Raw genomic sequence first — 25,461 nt, 5'->3', positions numbered from 1 at the left:
GACTGAGTGAGAGGGGGGACTGAGTGAGAGGGGGGACTGAGTGAGAGGGAGAGAGAGAGAGGGGGGAGAGAGAGAGGGGGGGGGAGGGAGGGAGTGGGATGGAGAGGGAGGGAGTGGGACAGAGAGAGGGAGAGAGGGAGTGGGACTGAGGGAGAGGGGGAGGGAGTGGGACTGAGGGAGAGGGGGAGGGAGAGAGGGGGGAGGGAGTGAGTGAGACTGAGTGGGAGGGAGGGACTGAGTGAGAGGAGAGGGAGGAGGTAGGGGGTGGTGAAGAGTGAGGGGAGAGAGAATGAGGGGAGGTGAGAGACAGAGGGATGTAGCCCGTTTTAACGGGCTTAACGGCTTGTACATAGAGTAATCACTATGTAGAGTCCATTTGCTACCACCTGAAGACCACGACAGTGTTCTGAAAAAGAAAACAGAATCAACAATGTATTGCCACCACCCCAACTCCACATTTGGTCAATAAAACACCAAAAGAGTATAGCACAGCAATAAAATTGCTGTCTCAAGCATATATCATCTCTAAGAGAATTTCCCAGCAAATATTTTCTTTCACCACACCTCAATCTAGTATTTCTATTCTGCTTTTCCTAGCTGGTCAGCCACTTCAAAGCAGATTACAGTTTGATCAGAAGAAGGGGGATTACATTACAAAGCTATAATTAGTGAAAATAAATCAAATTGCTTGCAAAATGAACTCATGGGTCCCTAGAGAGATTTACTTTATAAAGCAGCATAATTTATGAAGAGAACCCATGCATCTAAAAACTTCCCCAGCTTGTCTTTTAATTCCCAAGTCATTTTTTACCATACTAATTATGTCCCCTACTTTCTGCTACCACTTCAATTTAGTAGGAGGGAAGATCTTCTCCAATATTTAGCTAATACAATTCTGGCAGCCAATAACAATCCTTGTAACAAATGGTGGGCTCTCCTGGAAGTTACCCCTTGAATATTTCCTCTTAACAGAAAACTGGAAATAGTGAATGGGATTTCCAAATTCATAGTCCTTGAAACAATAATCCTTCCCAAAAATGTTTATCAAAGTATAATCCCCTCATAAATGAATAAACCAGCAAGGAAAAAATATTAGGATCTCATGTATTCATCTACTGTGGAATGAAATAAATCTTCAATAAGATTTGTACTTATGTACTAACTAAAGCTAGCAAAATAGAATTCTTAAAGGTATATTACCATGTCAAGGACCAAAAGGATCCTGTTGCCCCAAATCTCTTGCCATCACTTAATATAATTATGAGTTGGGGGCTGATACTTCTACATCCAAAATTCTATACAGACAAGCAATCAACCCCTGAAATCTTCCTTTTCCATGCACTTTCTCAAGATCCAGTTGTAGATGGATAAAGTGTGAAATTTTCTCTGGAGAAGTTAGAAAATTCCTAATGTGTAAATATTGCTAAAAGAGAAAACTGCCTCCATAAAACATCAATTACCTCCCCCTTTGTCATAAACTCACTATTGTAAGAACTGACAAAACATGAGTGACTGTATATTAACTCCTAGAGAATGCCAAAAGGCCTCCCGTATTTCTAGAGAACCGCTGTGCGAAGAGAGGCGTGCACCGTGAATGAGAGGATACATTTACCACTTTTCAAATTTTCCCTCAAATTTTTGCCATATCAGGAATAAAAGGATGATTTATAACTACTATTCCCTTTTCCTGCTCTATAAAAATATAAGCAAGTAAAAGATACAAGGTGAACCAAATGTTCCTCAAATCTGATCCAGTGAGCACAGGCTGTGGTTTTACACCAGAGAAAAATAGCTTTCAAATATGCACTATAGTGAAGTGAAGGGGTGAATAAATGTGGACAAAGATGAACCAGTACATGTGATGTATTTGGATTTTCAGAAGGCGTTTGACAAAGTCTCTCATGAGAGGCTTCAAAGAAAACTAAAAAGTTATGGGATAGGAGGCAATGTTCTTTTGTGAATTGAAACTGGTTAAAAGACAGGATACAGAGTATGAATAAATGGTCTGTTTTCACAGTGGAAATAAGTAAACAGTGGAGTGCCTCAGGGATCTGTAATTGGACTGATGCTTTTTAATATACTTATAAATGATCTGGATGAGTGAGGTGATCAAATTTGCAGATGACACAAAATTATGCAGAGTAGTTAAATCTCAAGCAGATTGTGATAAACTGCAGGGGGGGCCTTGCGAGACTGGAAAATTGGGCTTCCAAATGGCAGATGAAATTTAATGTGGACAAGTGCAAAATGATACATATAGGGAAAAACAACCCTTGCTATGTTAGGTTCCATATTAGGAGTTACATCCCAGGAAAGAGATCTAGGCATCATAGTGGATAATACTTTGAAATCATCAGCACAGTGTGCTGTGGTGTCAAAAAAGCAAGCAATATTAGGAATTATTAGGAAGGGAATGGCGAATAAAATGGTGGATGTCATAATGCCTCTGTATCGCTCCATGGTGAGACCGCACCTTGAATATGGCATGCAATTCTGGTCGCTGCATCTCAAAAAAGATATAGTTGCACTGGAGAAAGTACAGAAAAGAGTGACCAAAATGATAAAGGGGATGGAACAGCTCCCCTATGAGGATCCCCTGGAATGAGGAAAGACTAAAGAGATTAGGGCTATTCAGTTTGGAAAAGAGACGGCTGAGGAGGGATATGATAGAGTTCTACAAATTCATGAAAGGACTTGAACAGGTTAATGTAATCTCTCAGACAATAAAAAGACTACAGGGCACTCCATGAAGTTACAATTAGCTCATTTAAAACAAATCAGAGAAAATTATTTTTCACTCAATGCATAATAAAATTCTGTAATTCAATTCCAGAGGATGTTGTTATGGCAGTTAGTGTAACTGGGTTTAAAAAAGGTTTGGATAAGTTCCTAGAGAAGAAGTCCATAAACTGCTGTTAATCAGAAAGGGAATAGTAGCTTGGGATCTATTTAATGTTTTGGTACTTATCAGGTACTTATGACTTGGATTGGCCACTGTTGGACACAGGATGCTCTAAATATTTAAATGTATATATCTTAACATCCCATTTAGTCAGATCAAGAGCCCTACTTCTCATGCTCATCTTACAAGGTATAATTATGGATTTTTGAGAAAATAACTGAAAATGAGAATTAAATTTTTGGATTCTATTAGTAGTCAAATTGCACTTAGGAGATGGAAAAATGGAAACTGCACAAGGCAACTTGTAACGTCTTCTATCATAGAAACAGTATAGAAAATAGTTATGCATCACATTGTAGCATCATGGTCATATGCCTGTTAAGGATTTCTGAGAGCTACTATAATAAATGGTCATTTTTGGCACTTTGTGATGTATGTGGAACAAAGGTATTTTCATGAAATATGGTGCACAAAATCCTGCAATAAAATTGAATTATTTCTTAACATTTAAAAAGAATTAGAGTGAATGCTTTGATACTATGGATGTGGGCCAGCCCAGTTGCAGTGGTGGCAGGTGCTGTGCATTGATATGCAGAAGGCCTATGTTCAATTCCTGGGATAGGCCTCTGCTCCCCAGCTCTGGGAATACTGTGAAAGCAGTATTCCAAACCCCTGACGGGGGCAGGGGGAGTCCCAGCCAACATTCAATGGTAATACCTAGTGGCCTCATTAAGAACATAAGAACATGCCATACTGGGTCAGACCAAGGTTCCATCAAGCCCAGCATCCTGTTTCCAACAGTGGCCAATCCAGGCTACAAGTACCTGGCAATGTACCCAAACATTAGATATAAGCTGCAAATTCCAGAGAGAGTTGCAGCTTATATCTTTTGGCAGAGGATTTTCAGTGGGATGGCTGGGGACTGAGTTGGGAAGGGGATATAAAAATAGAAGGAAAACCCTGGCTAAGTGTAAATGAAGATTCATGGCAGAATTGATGGCATGTACCAACCACTAAATCGGACCCATTGGAAGTAATCCAAGAAATAAAACTGTGGTTAGATATCTCCTTGATGAAAAATGTGACATAAGTGGTGAGTTGCTTCAAGCAGATAGGAATTTTGGCAAAGAATCCCAATATTCTGAAAGAGAAGATGAAATAGAATGAAACCAGCAGAAGGGAAACAAGCATGCTGGAAATCTGGTAAAACTGAATACAGCTCTGCTGATTAAAGACTTTATACATGAGTTTGCTGCTGGAGAAAGATGAAGAAAACACAAAAGTCAAGAGAGCATCTCAAGTGTGCGCAAGGGGAGATTTAGCTGATCCCAAAAAGTAATTGTGACTTGTTTCCACAGCTACCAAATGAAACAAAACTGGTGGAGCTTTCAGTCACTAATGCAGTTATGTGGAAAAGGAATTAAATATTGGGGGGTGGATTCCCTTTGCTTTGGCCTTCTGATTTGGAGAATGGCAACTTTTACATCAGTTATCTGAACACATGACTGGAGGTAGTCTAATGAGGAGGAAAGGCAATGGCAGACTCTAACTCTTGTTAGGATATTCAATCGTGTCCATTTATCCTTTTTATAAAATTATCTTCTTGATTACAACACTTATTGTTGGCAGAACGGTGAACATTGGTAAGATTCTAGAAGCCCCCTTAAGCCTGTCGTGGAAGTATGGTTCCAGTCTGTCTGGTTTATATTTACCATGGAGAAACTCACTTTCTAGTATTGGAGAATAGTGTCCTGAATATGACTCCATATGGTGGCCATTCCTGCAGTACTCAGCCACATTAATAAGTTAATAAGTCAAAAGACCTCTGGAGATGTGAACTAAAATTAAATAAAAGTAATTTAACAATATTTAGAGAAAAGAGAACTAGTTTGTTTATTCCAGCAGTTCTCAACCGGTGTGTCGCCAACCACCGGCAGGTGTATCGCACACTTCCTGGTCTCCCGCTGCTCTTCCCTCCCTCTCCACCCCAGCGAGCAACACCCATTTCTTCGATGAGCACTGCTGCCATGCCCCTCCGGGCTTGAATGTGCCGACAGCTCGGGGCAGGAAATGCAGCAGTGCTCATGAAAGCGAGCGGTACGGTTTAGAGATGTGCCAGTGAGGCTCCCATCCCCACCAGCAGGACGAGAACGGCGCAGTTTAGAGATGTGCTGGTGAAGTTTCCTCGCCCACCGGCAGGACAAGGACAGCGTGAATTTTTGACTGTTCAGCAGGCAGAGTTCCGCGCAGGTGCAACAGCTCGATTTGATGACGTACAAGGCCCCTCCGGCAAAAAGAATAATGGTACCTTGGCTGGGTTTCCACCCTCTAGCTCTAGAACAGGGGTCAGGAACCTTTTTGGCTGAGAGAGCCATAAACGCCACATATTTTAAAATGTAATTCCATGAGAGCCATACAATATGTTTAAAACTAAATACAAGTAAATGTGTGCATTTTATGTAAGATCCCACTTTTAATGTACAATAAGTCTCTGAAAATATTACACCAGGCCTTAAGACACCAATACATCTCCTATTAGGAAAACGGACCAAGTCAGGCTGCTATAGAGTCCTACACAGAAACAACACGCCAGCAGAAAACCTCACCTGAATCACGTGCTGTCCCTCACCTAACATAGAATAAAGAGACCAAAACGCATAACAAGAAGCATGCAGAAAAAACTGAATTGGAAACTGCAACAAGCCAGAGTCTCTGTATGCAGTGTAACAAAGGAAAAAAGAAACATCACCCATCCTTATAAAACAAATCAAGAAATATAAAATCATCAGCAGTAAAACTGTACTAACAAAAAGAACATATTTCGAAACAGCTGATGAGAGGAATATCCAATAATTAAAACTCATATAAAACATTTCCAGATACCAACAAAATATTTCAAAATAGCAGACACAAAGACCCAGTAATGAAAAATAATAAGGATACAAACAATTTTTTGTTCTGCATACCTGGGAACGTTTGATATCCAGGTGTCCTGAGATTGTTCTGAATTAGCAGGAGGTGGGGTGGTTTGCTTGGAACTTTCTCCTCTCTCAGTCACATACCAGCGCTCTCTCTCACACTGGCTCTCAATGACACACCTATACACACATGCTCTCAGTACTCACATATACACATGTTTTTTCTCACTCACTTATATAGGCTCTTAATTACACATTTACACACATGCTGTCTATCTTTTCACGCTTACACACACACACAGGCTTTCAATCACATAAATACATGCTGTCTTTTTCTCTCACACACAGACTCTCATTCACATGCTTACAAACATGTCCTCTCTTTCTCTCATTTACACACAGGCTCTCAATCACATACTCACATGCTCCCTCACCTAAATCAGCTCTCAATCACACACAGACACACATGGTCTCTCTCTCATTTAAACACAGGCTCTCAATCACATACTCACATGCTCCATCACCTAAACCAGCTGTCAATCAGACACAGACACACATGATCTCTCTCTTACTTATACACACAGGCTCTTAATCATACATACACATGATTTCTCTCACACACAAAGGATCTCAATCATACACACATACTCTTTCACACAAACAGGTTTTCAATCACAAACTTACACATACAGGTTCCCAATGGTAAACTTACATTCATGCTCTCTCTCTCACAGGCAGGCTCTCAATCACAGACATACTCTCTTTCACATACACAGGCTCTCAATCATTCACATACATGCAATCTCACTCACACACACAGGATCTCAAACACACACGCTTGCTCGCTCATTCACTCTCTCTCTCCCCCACCCCCACCCCAGGAACTCGCGGCAGCAGCAGCCTCCTCCCAACACTAACCTCCTTCATTTTCAGCCCTCGCGGAGGCGAAGGCGGAGTCCCATCGGTCGCGGTTGAAACTCTTCATTTTCCTCCGAGCCGCGCTGCAGTCTTCTTCCCACAAGCGTGGCCTCTTCTTCTCGCGCAGGCACCCGATGCTCACCATTTCCTCTTCCGGGCCGCGGGAAGAAGAGAGCACGCCGGTGCTGAGCGGCACCGGCGTGCTCTCTTCTTCCCGCGGCCCGGAAGAGGAAGTGGTGAGCATCGGGTGCCTGCGCGGGAAGACTCCCGCGCAGGCACCCGATGACTCCAGCGCTGGCACCCGGCTGACTCCAGTCGTGCCGCTGCCGGCGTGCTCTCTCCTCCTCCTCCCCCCCCCCCCCCGCGGCCCGGAAGAGGAAGTGGAGAGCATCGGGTGCCTGCGCGGGAAGAAGAGACCACACTAGCGTGGTCTCTTCTTCCGCGCAGGCACCCGATGCTCACCAGTTCCTCTTCCAGGCCGCGGGGGGGGTGGGAGGAAGAGAAGAGAGCACGCCGGTGCCGCTGACTCCAGCTGTCCCGCCGCGTTCCGCCCGGGCTGACAGCATTTTAAGCCCGGGCGGCGGAGGACCGGGGAGCAGCTGGGTCAGCGGGGAACCGCGAAGTGTGGCGACACTTGTCTGCGAGCCAGATGCAGCCCTCAAAAGAGCCATATCTGGCTCGCGAGCCATGGGTTCCCGACCCCTGCTCTAGAACAAAAGCTCGCCAGGAAAAAGAGGGGGTGGAGGAGGGCTGAGGAAGAGGGAAGCAGTTGTGGATGAGGTGAGAGAGGAAGGAAGGAAAAGGGAAGAGCATGTGAGTGAGTAAATGGGAAGGGTAAGAAACTGTGGGTTAATGAGGGAAGGAAGGCAAAGTGCTGACAGGAGAACCACTAGTGGGTATTCAATGGGGAGGCCAAGCCTCACCCATGGAACAAGAACAATGGGGCCCTGCAGGAGCACAGCCACTGACTGGGAGGCAAGGTCACACCAAAGAAGACCTGGCTGGACCAAGCAGTTGAGGAAGGAGAAGGGAGGGGAGAGATTGAGATGAGGGAGTAGAAGAAAAAACGAGGAAGAAAGGGATGAGTGAGATGGATGGGAGGGGAAAGGAGTGAATGAGAGGCAGTATGAGAGGGGGAGGGAAAGATGAATGTAGCAAAGAGAATGGTGCAGAGTGGGGAGAGAAAGGAGGGGAGAGGGGTGAATGAAAGGGAAGGGATAGGGTCTCACACCTGGAGGGTGGAGGCAGCGATGATAGAAAGGGTGAGACCCAGAGGGGGCCAGCAGCTGAAGAAATAAAGGCAAGAGAGAGGCCCTGGTAGAGCTGCTCGTGGCGAAGAAAGGAAAACTGGAGAGAGGCCTTGGCATGAGGAAGTATGTTGTGTGCGAAAGCATGTGTAGCAGTATGCATGAGAAGAAAAGGCCATTCTGCACTGAAAAGCAGCCGAGGCCTGGAGCAAAAACAGAAGCAGCCGGCAATCAGCAAGGGAGACAGCAGTGTTAGAATCCATGGTCAATGGGATTCTTCTTTCTTGGGCCATGGGGGAGGAGGCTGCTGCAGCTACCATTTATGCTCTGGAGGAGGGAGGGAGTGGAAGTGAGCCAGTCAACCAGCCAGTGTATAAGTGAGAGAGAAAACATGCAAGTGATTGAAAGCCTATGTGTAAGTAAGAGAGAGAGAGAGAGCATTGTGTGATTGAGAGACTGGTGAGGAAGGTGACATGTATGTGTGTGAGAGAGCCTGGTTGGGAAGATGATTGGTCTGTGAGATACAGAAACTGGTCTTGAGGGTGTGACGTGTGTGTGAGAGAGAGACAGAGACTGGTTGTGGGCCCTAAGGAACAGGACTGTGAGGACAGAGCTTCAGCAGCCACTGCTGCTTCTGGTGAGTGCTATTGGCCTGCAAGGGAAAGGAGTAGGAGAGTTGCTGGAGAGGGTAAGTAAAGTTGGCTTTTTAAGTTCATTTTTCTTGATTGACTGTCATATTAATTATTGGGTATTATGCGATGTGTCTGCTATTTTGAAATATTTTATTAGTGTTTGGATAATTTTTAATAATTTTAAGAGTTTTTAATTGTTAGATGTTCTGTTCATCAGCTGTTTTGTAACATTTATCAGTATAGTTTAACAATTATTTCTGTGTGGGGATCTATAACAGCTTGGCTTGTTCTGTTTTCCTAACTGAAGGTACATTGGTGGTTAGGGCCTGGTTTAATATTTGTAGGGTTGCCTTTTTTATAGGTAGGGTTGTTCCATTTGAGTGCATGCCATAATGCAGGTGTAACTTTGTGCAGATTCGTTTGTTTGCACTATTGCAGATCCAGGGAGTATGTTAGGTGCTGATCTTGGCTTCCATTTCTCCAGGTTTGCACTGCATGCAGAGTGGCTTTTTTGGGTTTCCATTTCAGTTTGTCTCTATTTGTAATTTGCAGTCTTTCTGTATTTGGTGAAGGTCAGTTCTGTGTGTGTGTATTTAACTAGCACGTAGGCTAGTATAATTTGTTGTGTTTTCTCAATTGGACATGCATTGGTGGTGAACTGCTGTCTATTTATAAGCAGAGCTATTTTTCTGATAGTAGAGGAAGTATATTTTTTTGTATGATGAGTTGTACAGGGAATGTTCTAGTTCTGCTTTAAACCCATTGCTGAGGGGCAGGGCAGTGGGGGTTCCTGAGGATGCAAAGTGTACATTAACATTTAGTCTTGTGACTGTCATGTTTGTGTGACCTGACAGACAAAAGGTTGAGAACCACTGGTTTATTCTGTGTCTTTGTTCATTCTTTCTGTCTATATTTTTCTGTTTCATAATGCTTAATAAATATAAATGAGCTTGGAAGCAAAACAGTCCTTTAAAATGATAGCATCATAATATTTGCAAAACTTGGAATTTTTTTTCAAATGAATATAGTCATAATTAAATTTTTTTTGGCCTTGATTTTAAAATAATCATTTTACTTTGATTAAAAATATGCTAAAGACAATCATCAGAAGTCAAATTCTGAGAGTATAATGCTAGACTGCCCACTAGAATTCCAAATTATTATTGGTTCAGTAAGCATCATCCACTGGATCATCAAAAACAGAGCAAGGAAATGTTCCCTGTGCTGGGGCCAAGTCTTACCATGCACAAGTCTTGAAGGGGCCTACCAGTGGAGGTGGTGGAGGTCAGTACTTAGATTCTGGGCACAGTTGGGAAAGATATGAGTGGCAATAGTAGGGTTGAGAGGTCAGATAAATGACAAGATGGGTAGAAGGAGGAATTAGTGTTGAATTGCATATGGTAAGTTTAGATGCTCATCTTCCAAAGTAGAAGAATCTCAACTGAGCAGAGTTGATAGCCAATTTGATCTTTTTATGCTGTCATTTACAAGTATTCAACAACTTGCTGAGTGGGAAAGAGACCGGCATTTGTATTTTAATTTAATTTTATTAATTATTAATGTTGATTGCCTTGAGCTTTCATTAGGTAATTAAGCTTGATTTAATAAATTGATGCTTTTGATTTTAGTATGCCTGCATATACAGTGCCTTGTAAAATTCTTCACAGCCTTGAACATGTTTCACATTCTGCTGTCTAGAAAATGCAAATCAAAAACATTATGATAGGAGTTTGTTTCACAGATCTGTACAATGCACTTTACACTTCTATCTGAAAGACCAATTATAGAAATATTCTAAAAGTAATTAAGAATAAGAAACAAAAAGCCTTGACTTCATTAAGTCTTTATCCCTTGACTTGCTACTTGATGAAAGCCCTTTTGTAGCAATAAAAGCCATGCGTCATTTAGGATGTTTCTACCAACTTTGCATAGCAAGATGGTGCAGTTTTTGCCAGTTCTTGGCAGAAGAGTTGAATCTCTTTCAAGTTGGCTGGCAATCATCTGTGGACTTCAGTCTTCAAGTTTAGCCACAGATTTTCTATTGGATTCAGGCCCACTCGAGGACATTCACTTTCTTCTTGCTGAGCCACTCTAATGTTGCTTTTGCTTTGTGTTTAGGATTGTTAGGTGAATCTTTTTTCCTCAGTCCCAGGTGTACAGCACTCACATGGTCTTCCCTTTTTCTAGTGGTATAACAGACTGGAACAGGTTTTCCTGTAGGATTTATCTGTACTGTGCTGCTACTTTTTCTCAATCTGAAGCTTCCCTGTGCACACTACTGCAAAGCATCCCCACCACTCCTACAGTAAAGGCCACCAGCATGCTTTACTGTAGGGATGGTGTTAGGGCAATGTGCTGTTTGTTATACGCCACAAATGTCACTTGGCATTGAGACGAAAAAGTTCTTCTTTGGTTTCATCAGATCACAAAACTTCTCCCACGAGTGCACTGTCCCTTGTTTATTTCTTTGTGAATAATATGCAGTGCATGATAAGGCTTTTCTTCAGCAGTGTCTTCCTTTTTGCCAACCTCCCATGTAAGCCATGTTTCTGAAGTAATCTTGAAATGTTTGAACAGTCAACTTCTTCCTCAGTGTCAGGCAGAGTCCTCTGAAGTTCTTTTAAAGTAATCTTAGACCTCCTACAACAGTTTCCTTACATCATGGCTACTAATTTTGGAGGATCTGCCTGATCACACCAGTGTCTTGGTGGTGCCAAACTGTTTCTTCTACTTTGTAATGATGGGTCTGACAGTACCCCAAGGGGACCAAGGGATATTCAGACACACCAAATGTTCTCATAGCCTTACCCCAGACTGTATCTTTGAATAACATTGTCCTGGAGTTCTTTCAGCAGCTCCTTGTTTGGCTTTTTTTGACCATAGAAACTACCGCTGTAGTTCCTAGACGCTCTTCAGAAATTAAGGGCTATACCCCACAATATTCAGAATCTGTTTTTCTGAATGTTCAAGTTTACACCTCTTAATCCAATCTGCTATAATTTTGAGATTTAAATTGACTTGTGCCTTTCCAATATCCTGGTTCCAATTCAGGAGAACTACCAACTGAATATCATCTGCATAAATGTAACCATTAAAACTTAAATGATGCAGAAAAATATTACATAAATTTGGAAAAAGGGACAAACTCTGAGCAACACAACAATTCAAATGTATATACATTGAGATAGTCTGTCCAACCGTTATACAAGTCATTTGATCTGTCAAAAAAAGAGGTTAACTACTGTAGAATCATGCCTTCTAAATCCACCAGTTTACACCTCTCAACCAAGATCTCATGGTCCACTAAGTCAAAAGTATTAAAATATGGTGGCCCTGATCTACCAGAAGGATATTCAGTTACTTGAGGTTTTGAAAAGATTTGAGTCTTGAAAAGGAAGAGGAGTAATTGCAAGCAGCAGAGTTGTACATCAGAATAAAATCAGATAAAACTTCAAAGCATTCAGGAAAAGTAAATGAGAAAACCTTTCCTTAATTTTATAATGAAAAATCCAGTTTTCTTTTAGAGTTTGAACTAAATATCTGAATTGTACTCTTATTTTCTTGTCTTGAAGATAGGCAACTCTTTTGGTAATAATAGTAAATAAATGCTAACTTCACTTGTATTGCTTTCAGCATACCTGGATTTAATGGCAGTGAAGATTGCACGGCATTGGAGCAACTGCTGGAAGGATATGACCAGCAAGACCAGGATCAGGTTTCTGATATCTGCTGCTCACCTCTTTTCAAATACATGGACAATGACGTAAGTTGACACACTATTTCTGGCCTGTCCCCTAGCTTCAGTCACTTCACATTCTGACACCAGACAACTCCCCCTTTATACTAGCGCCAACCTTTGATAATGGTATCAAACTTTCTAGTTTCTTTAAGTCTATAGCTTGAGAAGTCTGTCATAGGTTGTAACCAAGATTAGTGAAATTCAAAAGGACCAGCTTTCAGCTAATTAGACAATCTGCATTGTAATAAAGATGAGCATTACTTGGCAGCGCAGTGCAGTACTTATTTATTATAAATTTTTTCATGCGAGATGAGCTGAGTGCTCCTATAGCATGGTACAACAATTCAAGCACAACATATATGATATAAAATATACACAATAAAAGAAACATACAAAGTAATATAAGTGACAACTAACATAAAATATGGCAAATACCATAAACATATAACCTAAAAGCATAACATTTTACTCAGTCATCAGAATCATCTGCTAATTTTTACAGTAATTTGTGCATGTTTTTCCTGCATCATAAACGTTTTGCCTTTTTCAGTGATCCTGACTGCACTGTAAAACTCTAAAAAGAAATCATATGACATTAAGCTCATTATCTAACTCATTTTGTATTATCATCATTTATCAAGCATGGTTAGGACTGAGACTATTCTGAATCTTGGATTTTTCTGGATAATGGAAGTTTTCTGATGAAAAAACAATTCTGGGTAATGGAATTTTTCCAGATAAAAGATTATATGAAACCAACCAATTTTCAGATAATAGAAGCCAGGGACCAGCTAATGACCTTTGGATAAACAGTGCTGTACCACATTATTAGGTTAAATGTTCTTTAAGGTTAAAGTACTTTTTACCAACATGTCTGAATATAAATGTTTACCTTTTTAGTTTAAAGAAGAGCAAAAGCTAAAAAGGTGTGCTTTGTAACATGTAATTAGATTCAGGACTGCTGTAATTAGCAATCGAGTGGTCCTGCTGCCCAGTCCATTCCCCCTCAGCTTTCAGTGACTATTGCTATGCACTCACGTGCAGATGTGCTGCAATGCTCACACAGAGCCCTAACATTTTTATAATATATAGAAATATTTTGCATTTATTTGCAGTGTTTTGCTATAGGATGTTTGTAAAAATTTAAAATAGATGGTTATATATGAAGTTAAATTGAGGATTTTGATTATTATAAAATATGTTGAGGATTATGTAGCACCAGGGAAAGGCAAAAGCTAGTCAGAGGACATAGAGAAATGTGAATAGGTGGAGTTTAATTGAACATAGGAATCACTTTATCTAATTGGGTAAAGCTATGAGAAATCTAATTGCTGTTCCATGAGACAGTTTGTGGGTTGCTTGATCTGAGGTGGCATGAATTCACAAGGGGAAGGTCCTGTCAGATCAATCTGATTGTTTTTTGATTGGGTGACTAGAGAATTGGATCAGGGAAGAGCGCGCAATATGATTTACTTGGATTTTAGTAAAGCTTTTGATACGGTTCCACATAGAAGACTTATGAATAAAATGAGAAGCTTTGGACTGAGCGCCAAGGTGGTGGCATGGATTACAAACTGGTTGACGAATAGAAGACAGCATATGATGGTAAATGGAACCTCCTCTGAAGAGAGAATGGTGTTAAGTGGAGTGCCACAGGGATCGTTATTGGGACTGGTTCTGTTCCATATCTTTGTGAGCGACATTGCATAGATAGAAGGTAGAGTTTGTCTATTTGCGGATGATACTAAGATCTGCAACAGAGTGGACACATCGGAAGGAGCAGAGTGAATGAAATGTAATTTAAGGAAACTTGAACGGTGGTCAAAGATTTGGCAGCTGTGATTCAATGCCAAGAAGTGCAGAGTCATGCATCTAGGGTGCAGTAATTCAAAAGAGCCATATGTGATGGGGGTGAAGGGCTGTTGTGAACGGAGCAATAGAGAGACCTTGCGGTGATAGTGTCTAGTGATCTGAAGATGGTGAAGCAATGTGACAAGGCGATAACTAAAGCCAGAAGAATGCTGGGCTGCATAGAGAGAGGAATAGCCCTAGCTATTCTGAATCATGAAGTAACAGCTAGGCCCAAATTGTGTGAAAAAGGGGCTTTTTTTAATCCCTCCAACTAGCACATCTAAAAGCAAAGTTTCAGCTAGCAGAAAATTTAAATAGCAAATTTCTAAATATTATAAACAGTAGCAGCCACTAGATGACACCGTTAAATAAGTAGTAATCTGGCATTTTGTTCAATGTGCATTTACTGATCTGCCAATTTAAATGGAAATAAAACCATATATAAAGAAAGAAACCTCCAAATATAAATCTAGGATGTCAGGTTGGACCTTCACCAAATTAGAGCAGTCAGGTTTTATTTTCAGATCCTTCGACTTTGTGTGTTTACTTTTGGCAAAACTTGAGAAATCAATGTTTAAGTAAAGTCCACATTTCAAACTCTGCACAAGAAAAACCAGATAAATTTCACTAGGTATAGATACAGGTGAGAGCACTATCAATAAGTAGAAATGAATGGAACACTCATCTTCACTTTACTATGCATAGATTATGAACTGTAAATATAATTTGAAAATTACACAGTTACATTGTTACACTATAATTTATAGCTTAAAAGCTCTGTGCAAAAAGCAGTTCATGTTGATTGTGGATGTAGATTATTATGTCTGTGTATATTACCTTTAAAGAGAAAAGTGTATACGATATGTTTTTTCTATGTCCCTGTTATGACAAAGCAGTGGAAGTACAGTTATCATACAGCTAGAGGGCAGTATTACTAAACTTTTAATCATTCATTGTTTTCTGTGGCAGTATGCCAAGCTGGCCCTGAGTTTGATTGTCCCAGGAGGAGGAACAAAGAAAAAATCGCCAGGATCACCGCAGGAAGGAATAGGAGATTCTGCTGCAGCAGGAACTCGTGTTGAAGATGACGATGATGAATATTCCCGTGGCCTCTGTTAGTTGTAGATGTGCTTCCCCTCCTCCCCACCCCCCCCCCCCCACCCCCAACACTCAAATATCCAACTTACTGTTTGTGGCATCAGACCCTTCCAAAGGTACTTGACTTATTCTAGCCATGATTCTTTGCAGATATGAAGCAGGAATCTAAAAAGTCACAACTTTTGGATTATCACAGTATACAAAGAAGCAACATGGTTGAAACCTTGGAGTGGATCTATAGCATGATAGATAGCTTCACCGATGTTCTGTATAGAATTGACCAGAAAAAAGTTCATAGTGTTGGTTTTCCGTAAAAATACCAATAATGTAGCAGACCTGTTGAGTGGCAAAAGAATTTGATGTTTTGCAAAAAATTAAAATAACCTGAAGGGTATTTTTACTGTTAAGAATATAATCAGCACTTCTGCGCTTCTGTAATTTGATGTCTTGATGTTTTATTGGGGTGGGAATTACTGTTTACAAGTGAATGCAATGAAATGTGGTATAATTTAAGCAAATGAATTATTTTAACAGAGGAATGGAATTTAGTTCTGGAGTGAAGACGTGTTAGTGAAATCCAGTAGTAAAAATTTGCTTAATATTTATTTAAAGTGCATTTTTATCCTAATTACTTTTTTTTTACTCTGTTGAAATGTTTTAAGCATATTCGTTTGAAGGTTGTGTCAGTCTGGTATAAGCATGTCTGAAAACTCCAGGGTTCTTCAGATATGAAACCAGTAAGCAGATATCTGCAGATATTCATCCTGTAGCCTCTATGTGTCCCTGTAAAATATGTTTATGGGAAAGTGTGGTTTTGGAACCACTGACCACACTTGTAAAACCCAAGATTTCTTTCTAGATTGTCTCAAAAAAGACCCGTTTTTTTAAAGATATTTCAAAATATGCCTCAGAATAGTTTTAGCATCATATTTTTATTTTAGGCATAATTAAACTGCTGGAAAAAACATGCATTCCTAAAAAAGGAGAGAAGTATGATATAGTTAATGACGTTATTGTAGAATTACAAACTATGCTGTCATCAGTCACAAGTCTGTTCCATTATAACAGCAGAAGTTTTCAGTTTTAAAGAGAGAGAACCATTTGCACAGCATTTTTTTTTTTTCATATTGTGCTCTTTACCTGTGTAGAAGTTGCAAACAGCAGGTTTTCTTTTATTTTCTGCTGAGCAATTTTTTTTGAAACGTGACTTTTGTTTTTGAGCCAATGGAGCAGCATGCTCATAGCCATCTTGCTGTTTTCTCTCTGCTTATGCCAGGATGTACCCCATAATGCACCTCGCTGCAGCAATATGTTTACTGTATAAGAGTTGCAGTGTTCATTAGCTGGTACTGTTGGTGACGGGGTTGTATTATGTGTACATTTGTTGTAATGGGCTTGATGTCAGCTTTTGTTCACCCTGGCTTCCCAGGAGAGCTGGTGAACAGGTAAAGTGAGAGAAGGTTGTTCTGATCACCCACGAAGCAGAAACTGCAGTTCAGAATAGCTTTAACAAGAAAAGGTTTTCAGTAGCAGAAACACAAAATTTCTATATGCTCTCTGTCAGTCTGCTTCTCTTTCAGTTTCTGTGTTCTGCTCCTGCACAATTTCAGCAGCATGTCATACACATTCTTCAGTACAGTCTGTCCAAAAATCAATTATGCATTACACAATGACCACCTTACTGCCGTTACTTGTGCAAGGGTTAGGAAGACTAGTGTGGTGTACTGAGTGAAAACTGGACTTCAGCAGTTGAACAGTGTTCATCCAAGGGCCTGGTGGCATGACAGATATGATTGCATCGCTTTTTGTAGCGAGAGTAAGGATGAAGGATGGTTGTTAGCAGACAGACCAGCAAAGCCCATCACCACCCACAAATACAGAATTAATGTGATGCCCTATTAAATCCTGGAAGCTATAAAAACATCTCTAACACCATAAAAGACTACAATGGTTTCATCACTTATCCAGTAGAATTTGTTTTTTTCCCAGTTCCATGTGGGGAAAAAGGGGAGGCTGTATGGGCATACACCTGCTCTGAGCTGGAGCATATCTGGGATAGAAACCTCAACAAGGGCCAGTGGGAGCACTAGGAGCCACCTAGAGCCCGATTAGTTTTGGAAGGGTGACATTGATTGGGACCTGAGCCTCGCCTTAGCAGTGGGAGCTTGCCAATGTGCTGTCTGCCAATCCCTCTATCTCCCTCATTCTGCCAGCTCTTTCCCATGGTGGCAGCTTTCCGCAGCATCACAGCCCCACTTCTGGGTTTGCTGCAGCACAGAAACTGCCGCCTGTGCTCTCAGGACCTCACCTGTGGTGGCGGAAGCCAGTGAAAGTGTTTTCTGCTGCTTTCTCAGCACACCCTGAGTCCTGGAGCTGGGAGGAAGAGAGGAAGAGGAATGGTGCTGAGAGGGGGCACACATGGCTAAAGTTTAGGCTAGGGTGTCAAATACCCTTATACCAGCCCTGCTTCAGAGAGGTGAATAAAATCTGCATTATGTAGAAAAGTGAATCACTGGTTATAGCTGGGACCGGAGATGGAGCATAGCCCAATAATGGTGAATATGCAGGCTCTGCTCCAAATAGCTTTATCTGGAGTGTCAGAATATTTCAAATAGTGACTAAATATGCCTTTTTATGAAACACATGATATTCGGTTGCTGTTAATCAAGTGGAGCCTCACCTTCAGGGGTAACGTGTGTGTTTGGGGGGGGGGGGGGGTGTCAATTACTCCCAGAACATTTAATTAACGCAGGTGGCTATCCTTGCTTGTCGTGTACTTTTGAAATATTGTACCTTACACATAAAGTACAACTTTGAGTTAATTCCCTGCCCAGTTGCTTATGTACAGTGAGTGCATAGCAAAGCAGTATATATAGGATTCTGTTTTCCAAAGCGGCACAAAAGAAATGCTCCAGCAATATGCCAAATTGTGTATTTAGCCATTTGTTCATTTATTTTCATAACTGCTCAGTGACTAAAACAAACAAAAAAAGGCCACTGTAAGTAGTAGATACAGATTTAGTGCAGTTTTCTCTCTTGAAGTGTAATTAACCTTTTGGCGCTTGACATGGATTCTGTTAAATCATTTTAATAGTAATGGACTGCTTTGCATGCATTTGCATGTATCAGTTCATAAATTTTACCACACATTCCAGTCTTTTAGCATTATCAGTAATGCACAAATGAGCATTACCCACATCAATGCATTTTTAATTCATGTTATGTGTTAAATTTGGCATTTTACATACATTAATGCATTAAGAGAGTTCAGTAAATAGGCTCCCTTACTCTGCAGTTTTCCAAATTTTGAAAGTAAAGTCCAGCATGTTAACCACCACCATTTGCTATGTAACAGAACTCACACCTAGCATTTTGTATTATTTTTATAATTAATCATTTCATATGCAATATTTGAACAAAAAACAGTGGAATATGCAATCATATGATCAAAATTAAAAAAAAAAGAGGTAAAGAAAGCCATAATTATTTACACATGTGTATGAAGTCTACAAATACAGAAACCATGTTGAAGGATTATAACAGTTGAAAAAAAATATATATACATAGTTTTCTTTTTATATTTCTTTAAGAAACAAAGTGAAAAGATCTGTCTGAAACAATTTTTAATAAAACAGAACATTCATAATTTTTCCTAGGGTCCAGCATACATCACTTACTAGAAGATTTTCTTAGGAATACATCCTCTATTAACTATATCGGTCAAAAGAAGTAAAGCTATTACCCTTGTAAATGTATTAAGTTTCTAAGTATTTCAAAGAATACTCGGCTGAAATCTCCAAAATATGAAAATGCAGTTGCAAATAAAACTTCCTCGTAAACTGGGTAGCTGTAGAAAAATCTGGGAACATACAACTTTTTGACCAAAAAGAGTATTCCTTATTTTGAAAACAAATTTTAAGCATTATCTGTCTAGCTCAAAGGCCAGAGTGACCAGTAACATGGCATATATAGAAGCTCCCTCTTGAGTTCTTTCCAATATTGCTGACAAGTCTAAATTTCCAGTTGACTCAGGTTAAATCCATATTACCCTCTTTCCTCATTACTGACTCATGTAACATTGACAAACAGTAACATTTAGCTGAAGGAAGAAGATATTCAGATGGAACTTTCAGGGCCTTAATTCAGTACTTCTCAACATGTTATCTGGAGAGTAGAATTGAGATTTTGTAAAATTCAGGAATACTAAGTTCCAGTTTATTACAATATTTAAGTGTTCCATTTTAATTTGATGTACTAAATTGTCCTTGATTACAGCCACGTTTGATTACTGTAATGCAGAAACTTTCTAAATTAGGGCCCCTACTTTATGATCCCAATCTCTGTTCCTAGTTCTCATATGTAAGAGTTGCTGCTTTGATGAAATCACCATTGTATCTGTCCTAAAGATGCTATATCAGACCTCCTCTAATATGATTATCCATGACATCTGCACCAGGGCAGGCCACCTGTAATGGCATTCAGATCCTCCTACCCATTGAGGTTTGTAGGACTGTTGAGATCAAACAGTTTCCCCCTTTGTTAGCAAAGAAGTGGGAACTTGCCTGAGGACTAGGCTTAGAATTCATCTTTCCCCCAGCATGCACACCAGTAAAAGCAACTGCTTCCTTCTGGCGGATGCATTCCTTGGTGTCCCCACTTACGACAGCCCCAAGCTACAACCAGTTTAGGTGTTAGAAAGTGCTGGGGACATCAGCATGATCCCACTGGAAAGCAGACTTGGTGAAATTGAGTTTTCAGGATCAACATCTTATTTATTTATTTTAAAAAATTTGTAGGCCACTAATCTGAAAATCTTAGCAGAAAAACACAGCAAAATACAAACAACAAAATATCTAAAAGTACAGAACACAAACAAATTAAACATTACAAAAAAATTAGGAAGGTAGATTCCAAACAATAGGCAAAGCAGCAGAGAAACCCATAAGTCTGCAATGAATCTACCAAAGATCATGTTGATCTTCACTTGGCTCCAGCCCTTCCTCCAAAATTCTAGACTGGCCCAAAGCAATGGAAAATAACTCCATCAGCCTCCGAGCAGGAGCTGAAGGCTCCATTACTTTGGACTTAATCTTACCCTTCCTCTTGCTCTTAATCAAAAAATTAGAAGAGGAAAACAGAGGTCCAGGAGCTCAAATAGCACGTCTGTTGGGTGTTGCTGTCTTGGCCCAGTCTTCTAATTAGACCTATTTTATATAATTTTTGTGCCTGTGGGAGAGACTTTTTTTAAACCAGGCCCACTGAGTTTTGTTTTCCTGCATATTTGCAGCAACTTCGCTCATGGTTTAAACAATTCAGCACTAAGAATTGACAATTTTTCACTACTGCATCATAGTCTCTATTCTAGCTTGTTAGTCATCATATGTTAAACACTACTTTTAAATGTATATTTATCTATTTTGATACAGCTAAAAGACATTTCAGAAACAAATCATACAGTTGTATTTTCAAAATGCTGTCATTTTCAATTTGCCTGCTTACATGACAGTGTATACAACATGTCATGCTTGGTATTAAGGGGAGGGGGGAATGGGGTGAGGAAGGGAGAATAAGAGGGTTAAAAGTAATGTTTATGATATTCTGGCTCAAACACATCGGCTTAGGGAGGATAATTTTCAAAGTATTTCCATGGATAAAATGCTGTCTTTCCTGAGGAAATAGCTTATTGTAAAATTGCTTGCCCGATATGTGGGTAAACTTGCTCATATATGTCCTGTATGCACATAAATTAACCCAGAGAGTGCAGAAATGTTCCAAGGGTGGAGTTGGGAAGAGGTTTGAATTTATGTGCATCCTTTTGGATCTTCAAAAGAAAGCATATACATTTTCTTGCTAACTTCTTGCTCACAGATTAGCCCATGTGATTGTGTGAGAGTAGTTTTGGTGGGATAGTTTCCAAAGCAAACATCCGTACATAAGTTTGCTTTGGAAAATTGGTGTTTCTTATGTGCATATTTGCTGACTTTTCTCTGCGGGTTGTTACAAAGTTATCCTCATAATGATATAAAATAATTATCTTGTCATTTTCTTTCCACCCAGGTTAGGTAGGTGACTGCACAATTGATGATATTTATGTAAAATGTATAAATTATAGAGTTTGGCAGTGCCTTGAGAGTAATAATATAAAATAGATTTAGAGCAAGACTCTACTGTAACACTAAAATAAAATTCATATTCAGCCAGTAGATTAATATCTTTATTGCACCTAGAGGCAGGTCTGCAGCAATTCTGGCAGGTTTGCCCTGCTCTACATTTTAGAGATCAGTATCAATATATTATTTCAAGAAATCACACTGCATGTCTCAAAATCTATAAATAAAAGGCAGGGTTGGTATGATGTGCATGAATCTAGTCCTGTCTGATTATTTTGTACTGTACACCAGTTTGTTATAAAAGAACCATACCAGCTTTTGTCTAGCTTGCCCAAAGGGCTGCACATTTATAAAAGAGAATTCTTTCATAAAGTACTTTTACAGAATATTAGGAACTTGCCTCTTTATTTGCACTCATTTTTTAGTCCTCTGTTGTCCACCCATCAACAAGTCTCACTCAAAGGCTTGCATTATTTTGGAAGTTGCTGCCATAGTCAAGTTCAACTTCTCCCAGCAACAAAAGTTTAGGAGATGCATTTTTTCCTTAGTAGTATATGTACCTAGTCCTGCCTGTGGGCAGAAAAATTGAAATCCATCCCCAACTTTAATCTATAGGTAGGTATCTCAGTGGTTTAGTGCATTTTCTGGCCACCTCTGGAGAAACCATTTCAACTCCAGCAAAGACCCCCAAGCAAAAACATTCAAAGCCTCAGTCAAGTCGCTAGTATATCACAATCTGTTTCTTCTCTTGGAGAAACCCAACAGCAAACTTGCCAGGTTTATTTTATACATGAGCGAGAACTATTGTACTGTGCAGAGTTGCCAGTATGGTAGCTCGAAAAAACTATGCCCGACTTTTTGACTTTTATGAGTCCCTAAATCTTATGGGTAAGATAAGCATTGCTGAATGCTAAAAAGCTAAAAGTAACTGATTTTGTTCATTCTTTATACTCTACATTATTGCCAGATGTGCCACCAAAGACCAGTTTCCAACAATATGCAGTACAGATTTAAAAAAAAATCGTTTAAGCTACAGATATTTCAAGAATTATATAGTGGCAAATAAGCCAACATTCACTTTTGTAAATCATTATTCTCATCAGAGCCATCAAAACGTACTAGGGACGTAATGGTCTAAGAATGGTTTTGCTTCATGAAGCAGTTTCACTGATTTCTATAGGGGTATTTTTAGCTGCAGACACGGCTGTACAAGCAAATCCGAACATATGTTTTTAAGCAGGCTTTTTTTTGCAGGTCTGTAATGGCAAATTATAATGACCACTTTAAAAAGGAATTTGTGCATGAATATGTAAAGATATAACTTAATGTAATATTACCTTGAAAGTGAACACACACGCCCATCAAAGTCTGTTGCTATGAATCAGTTTTGATGCACAGCAGAAGTATCAAGTCTTTGTCCATTGTCAAATTTGTGTATTCCTTGTTTGTGCATTCCCCACTCTTTCTTTCCCCTCCCTCCTAAGTTTGTGGTGTGCAATATGTATGGAATAAATTAATGCTTTTTTCAAGAAGTGGCTCTGTGTTTCACAAACTGGAAAATAAAACTGGGAAGTGACAGATAAAAGTGACGTGTCCTGGAGTTCTCTTGCTTTATTTGCATCTTTCCAAATTCTGTGTTATGTTCTAAAGCTTGTAGAGGGAATGGGTGGCTCCCTTGCAGTAGAATTTGCATAGGTAGAATAGAAAAATGCATGCATTTTACTATGAGCTGCGCATGAAACCTGTAGAAACCTGTGCAAGTAGATGCTAATTAATGTTTTGAATAAAAAGTAGAAGGGTCGAACTTGAAAAGAAAATTAGAAAATACATTGACTGTCAAAAGTAGCACAGAAAGGGACCCTAGCAGCAAATTCTGCACATATTTCCATATTGTGAACAAAGTACATAAAATATACGTCAGAAAGTCTAAGAGAATTTATGAACTTAACATCCTTAACTCTCCATTGCATGCAAAGCTGACTGTAGAGGAGGGACATTTAACAATCGTTAGCTTGGTAATCAGAAACAAGGAATGAAGTCTCTAACAAGTTTGGCGAAAGAAATTTGGAGGCCTTTTTGATAATTGTGCCTTTGAAACTGGTGCTGTTGATCTATCGGTTCCTTGTGTGCATTAACTACTTGAATGGTACAGCATTAGAACATGCATTTTGTCTGTTAGATGATCAAGAAGTTTAGTTTTACAAATATATATCTTAATCCAGATTACCTTGCTAGTGTCATATGACAGGTTGTTAACCTTTGGATGTCTGTCAGCAAATGAGCAACTAGTGCTGAATTGTCTACAAAAAGAAGTCCTCTGATGCATTCTTCATGTACCTGGAAACTGGCATGTAGTCAGTGACAGATTTAGGTACTGTTTTTGCGAGCTTTAGGCACTGTTGGTGCTGTTGGGCTCCCCACCTTCCTACACATGACAGGAGGTAAGGGGCTGAATTAGAGAGCAAAGCAGCTTTTCCTTAACTGTCTGCTCCAGCCTTTCCCCCCTCCCCTCCTGTTCTCCGTCCTGCCTGGAAGGGGAGGGACTAAAGTAGAAAGCAGCAGTTGGGAGGCAATGATTCTTCAGCTAGCTGCAGTGGTGTGGCCCTGGGTGGGCAGCTGCCCACCCAATTGGGACCCAGGCCCACCCAACTGGAACCAGAAGTGGAACACCGGACCTGCAAGGCTGTCGCGGGATCCAGGGTCGGATTGGCCTATCGGGGGATCGGGCTTCCCCCGGTGGGCCGGTCTAGCTGTTCACGTGGCCTCCTCTGCTCCTGCTCACATTGAGGGCGCCGTGTGGCTGTTTTGCAGTGACAAGCCCTGCAGCACGAGCAGGATAGGGCCGGTGGAAGCACTAAGCGATCGCCTAGGGTGCCATAGGTTTAAGGGCGACCCAGCAGCCAACTACTGCTTCCATCGGACCTGCTCAGAATTGTGAAAAAAATTTTGTCCCGATTCCCAACACTGGTGGCAGCTGCAGGACCTAGGCCAGAGATTCTCAACCAGTGTGTTGCATGCTACTCGCATCTGGCGGGGCCGAAGAAAATACTGTCGCTGCCAGAGACCAGGCCGGCGGGGGCCGATGAAATGAAGATGGGTGCTGCCAGCCGCCGCCATAGACTAGGCCGGCAGGGTCAAAGAAAAGATTGGCGCAGCCAGCCGCCGGAGACCAGGCCGGCGGAGCTGAAGAAATGAAGACCAGTGCTGCTAGCTGCTGCCAGAGACCAGGCCGGCGGGGGCCGAAGAAATGAAGACCAGTGCTGCCAGCCACTGCTGGAGATCAGGCCAGCGGGGCTGAAGAATTGAAGACCAGTGCTGCCAGCTGCTGCCAGAGACCAGGCCGACGGGGGCCGAAGAAATGAAGACCAGTGCTGCCAGCCACTGCTGGAGACCAGGTCGGTGGGGGCCGAAGAAATGAAGACCAGTGCTGCCAGCCACTGCTGGAGACCAGGTCGGTGGGGGCCGAAGAAATGAAGACCAGTGCTGCCAGCCACTGCTGGAGACCAGGTCGGTGGGGGCCGAAGAAATGAAGACCAGTGCTGCTAGCCGCTGCCATAGACTAGGCCGGCAGCATCAAAGAAAAGAAGATTGGCACAGCCAGCTGCCGCCAGAGACCAGGCCGGCGGGGGCTGAAGAACTGAAGATCAACATAGCCAACCGCTGCTGGAGACCAGGCCGGTGGGACCAAAGAAAAGAAGACCGGTGCTGCTAGCTGCCGCCAGAGATGAGCTGTTCATCTGGGGGCCCTGTGTATGTATTTGAGATCGGAAGGGTGCTTCTGTGTGTGTGTGTATGTGAGAAAAGAATGGAGCTTCTGTGTGTGTATATGAGGTGTGTATGTGAGAAAGGAATGGTGCTTCTGTGTGTGTGTGTATGTGGTGTGTATGTGAGAAAGGAATGGTGCTTCTGTGTTTGAGACAGGGAAGGTGCTTCTGTATGTGTGTGGTGTATATGTGAGTCAGGGAGGGTACTTGTGTGTGTGTCAATGTGTGGGACAATCCAGTGGGAGCACTGAGAGGAGAGGATCACCTTGCTGGTGGCTGAAA

At 41.0% G+C, this 25,461-nt stretch overlaps 1 protein-coding gene across 2 annotated transcripts in view; it reads left to right on the top strand.

The window, feature by feature from the left end:
• NAPG (NSF attachment protein gamma) overlaps nucleotides 1–20,410 on the top strand; it is a 116,657-nt gene extending 96,247 nt beyond the window's left edge. For both annotated transcript variants that reach the window (XM_029590982.1, XM_029590983.1), the window contains exons 11-12: nucleotides 12,251–12,380; nucleotides 15,177–20,410. In XM_029590982.1, coding sequence (XP_029446842.1) covers nucleotides 12,251–12,380; nucleotides 15,177–15,326 — 280 coding nt within the window. In that variant the 3' untranslated portion in view covers nucleotides 15,327–20,410. The remainder of the gene's footprint in view (nucleotides 1–12,250; nucleotides 12,381–15,176) is intronic.
• Nucleotides 20,411–25,461: the final 5,051 nt, after the last annotated feature.

This window comes from Rhinatrema bivittatum, chromosome 2, assembly GCF_901001135.1.
Source record: "Rhinatrema bivittatum chromosome 2, aRhiBiv1.1, whole genome shotgun sequence".
NCBI classification, from domain to species: Eukaryota; Metazoa; Chordata; class Amphibia; order Gymnophiona; family Rhinatrematidae; genus Rhinatrema; species Rhinatrema bivittatum.
Note: the sequence above shows the minus strand (reverse complement) of the source record. Positions and strands in the feature narration are given on the sequence as shown.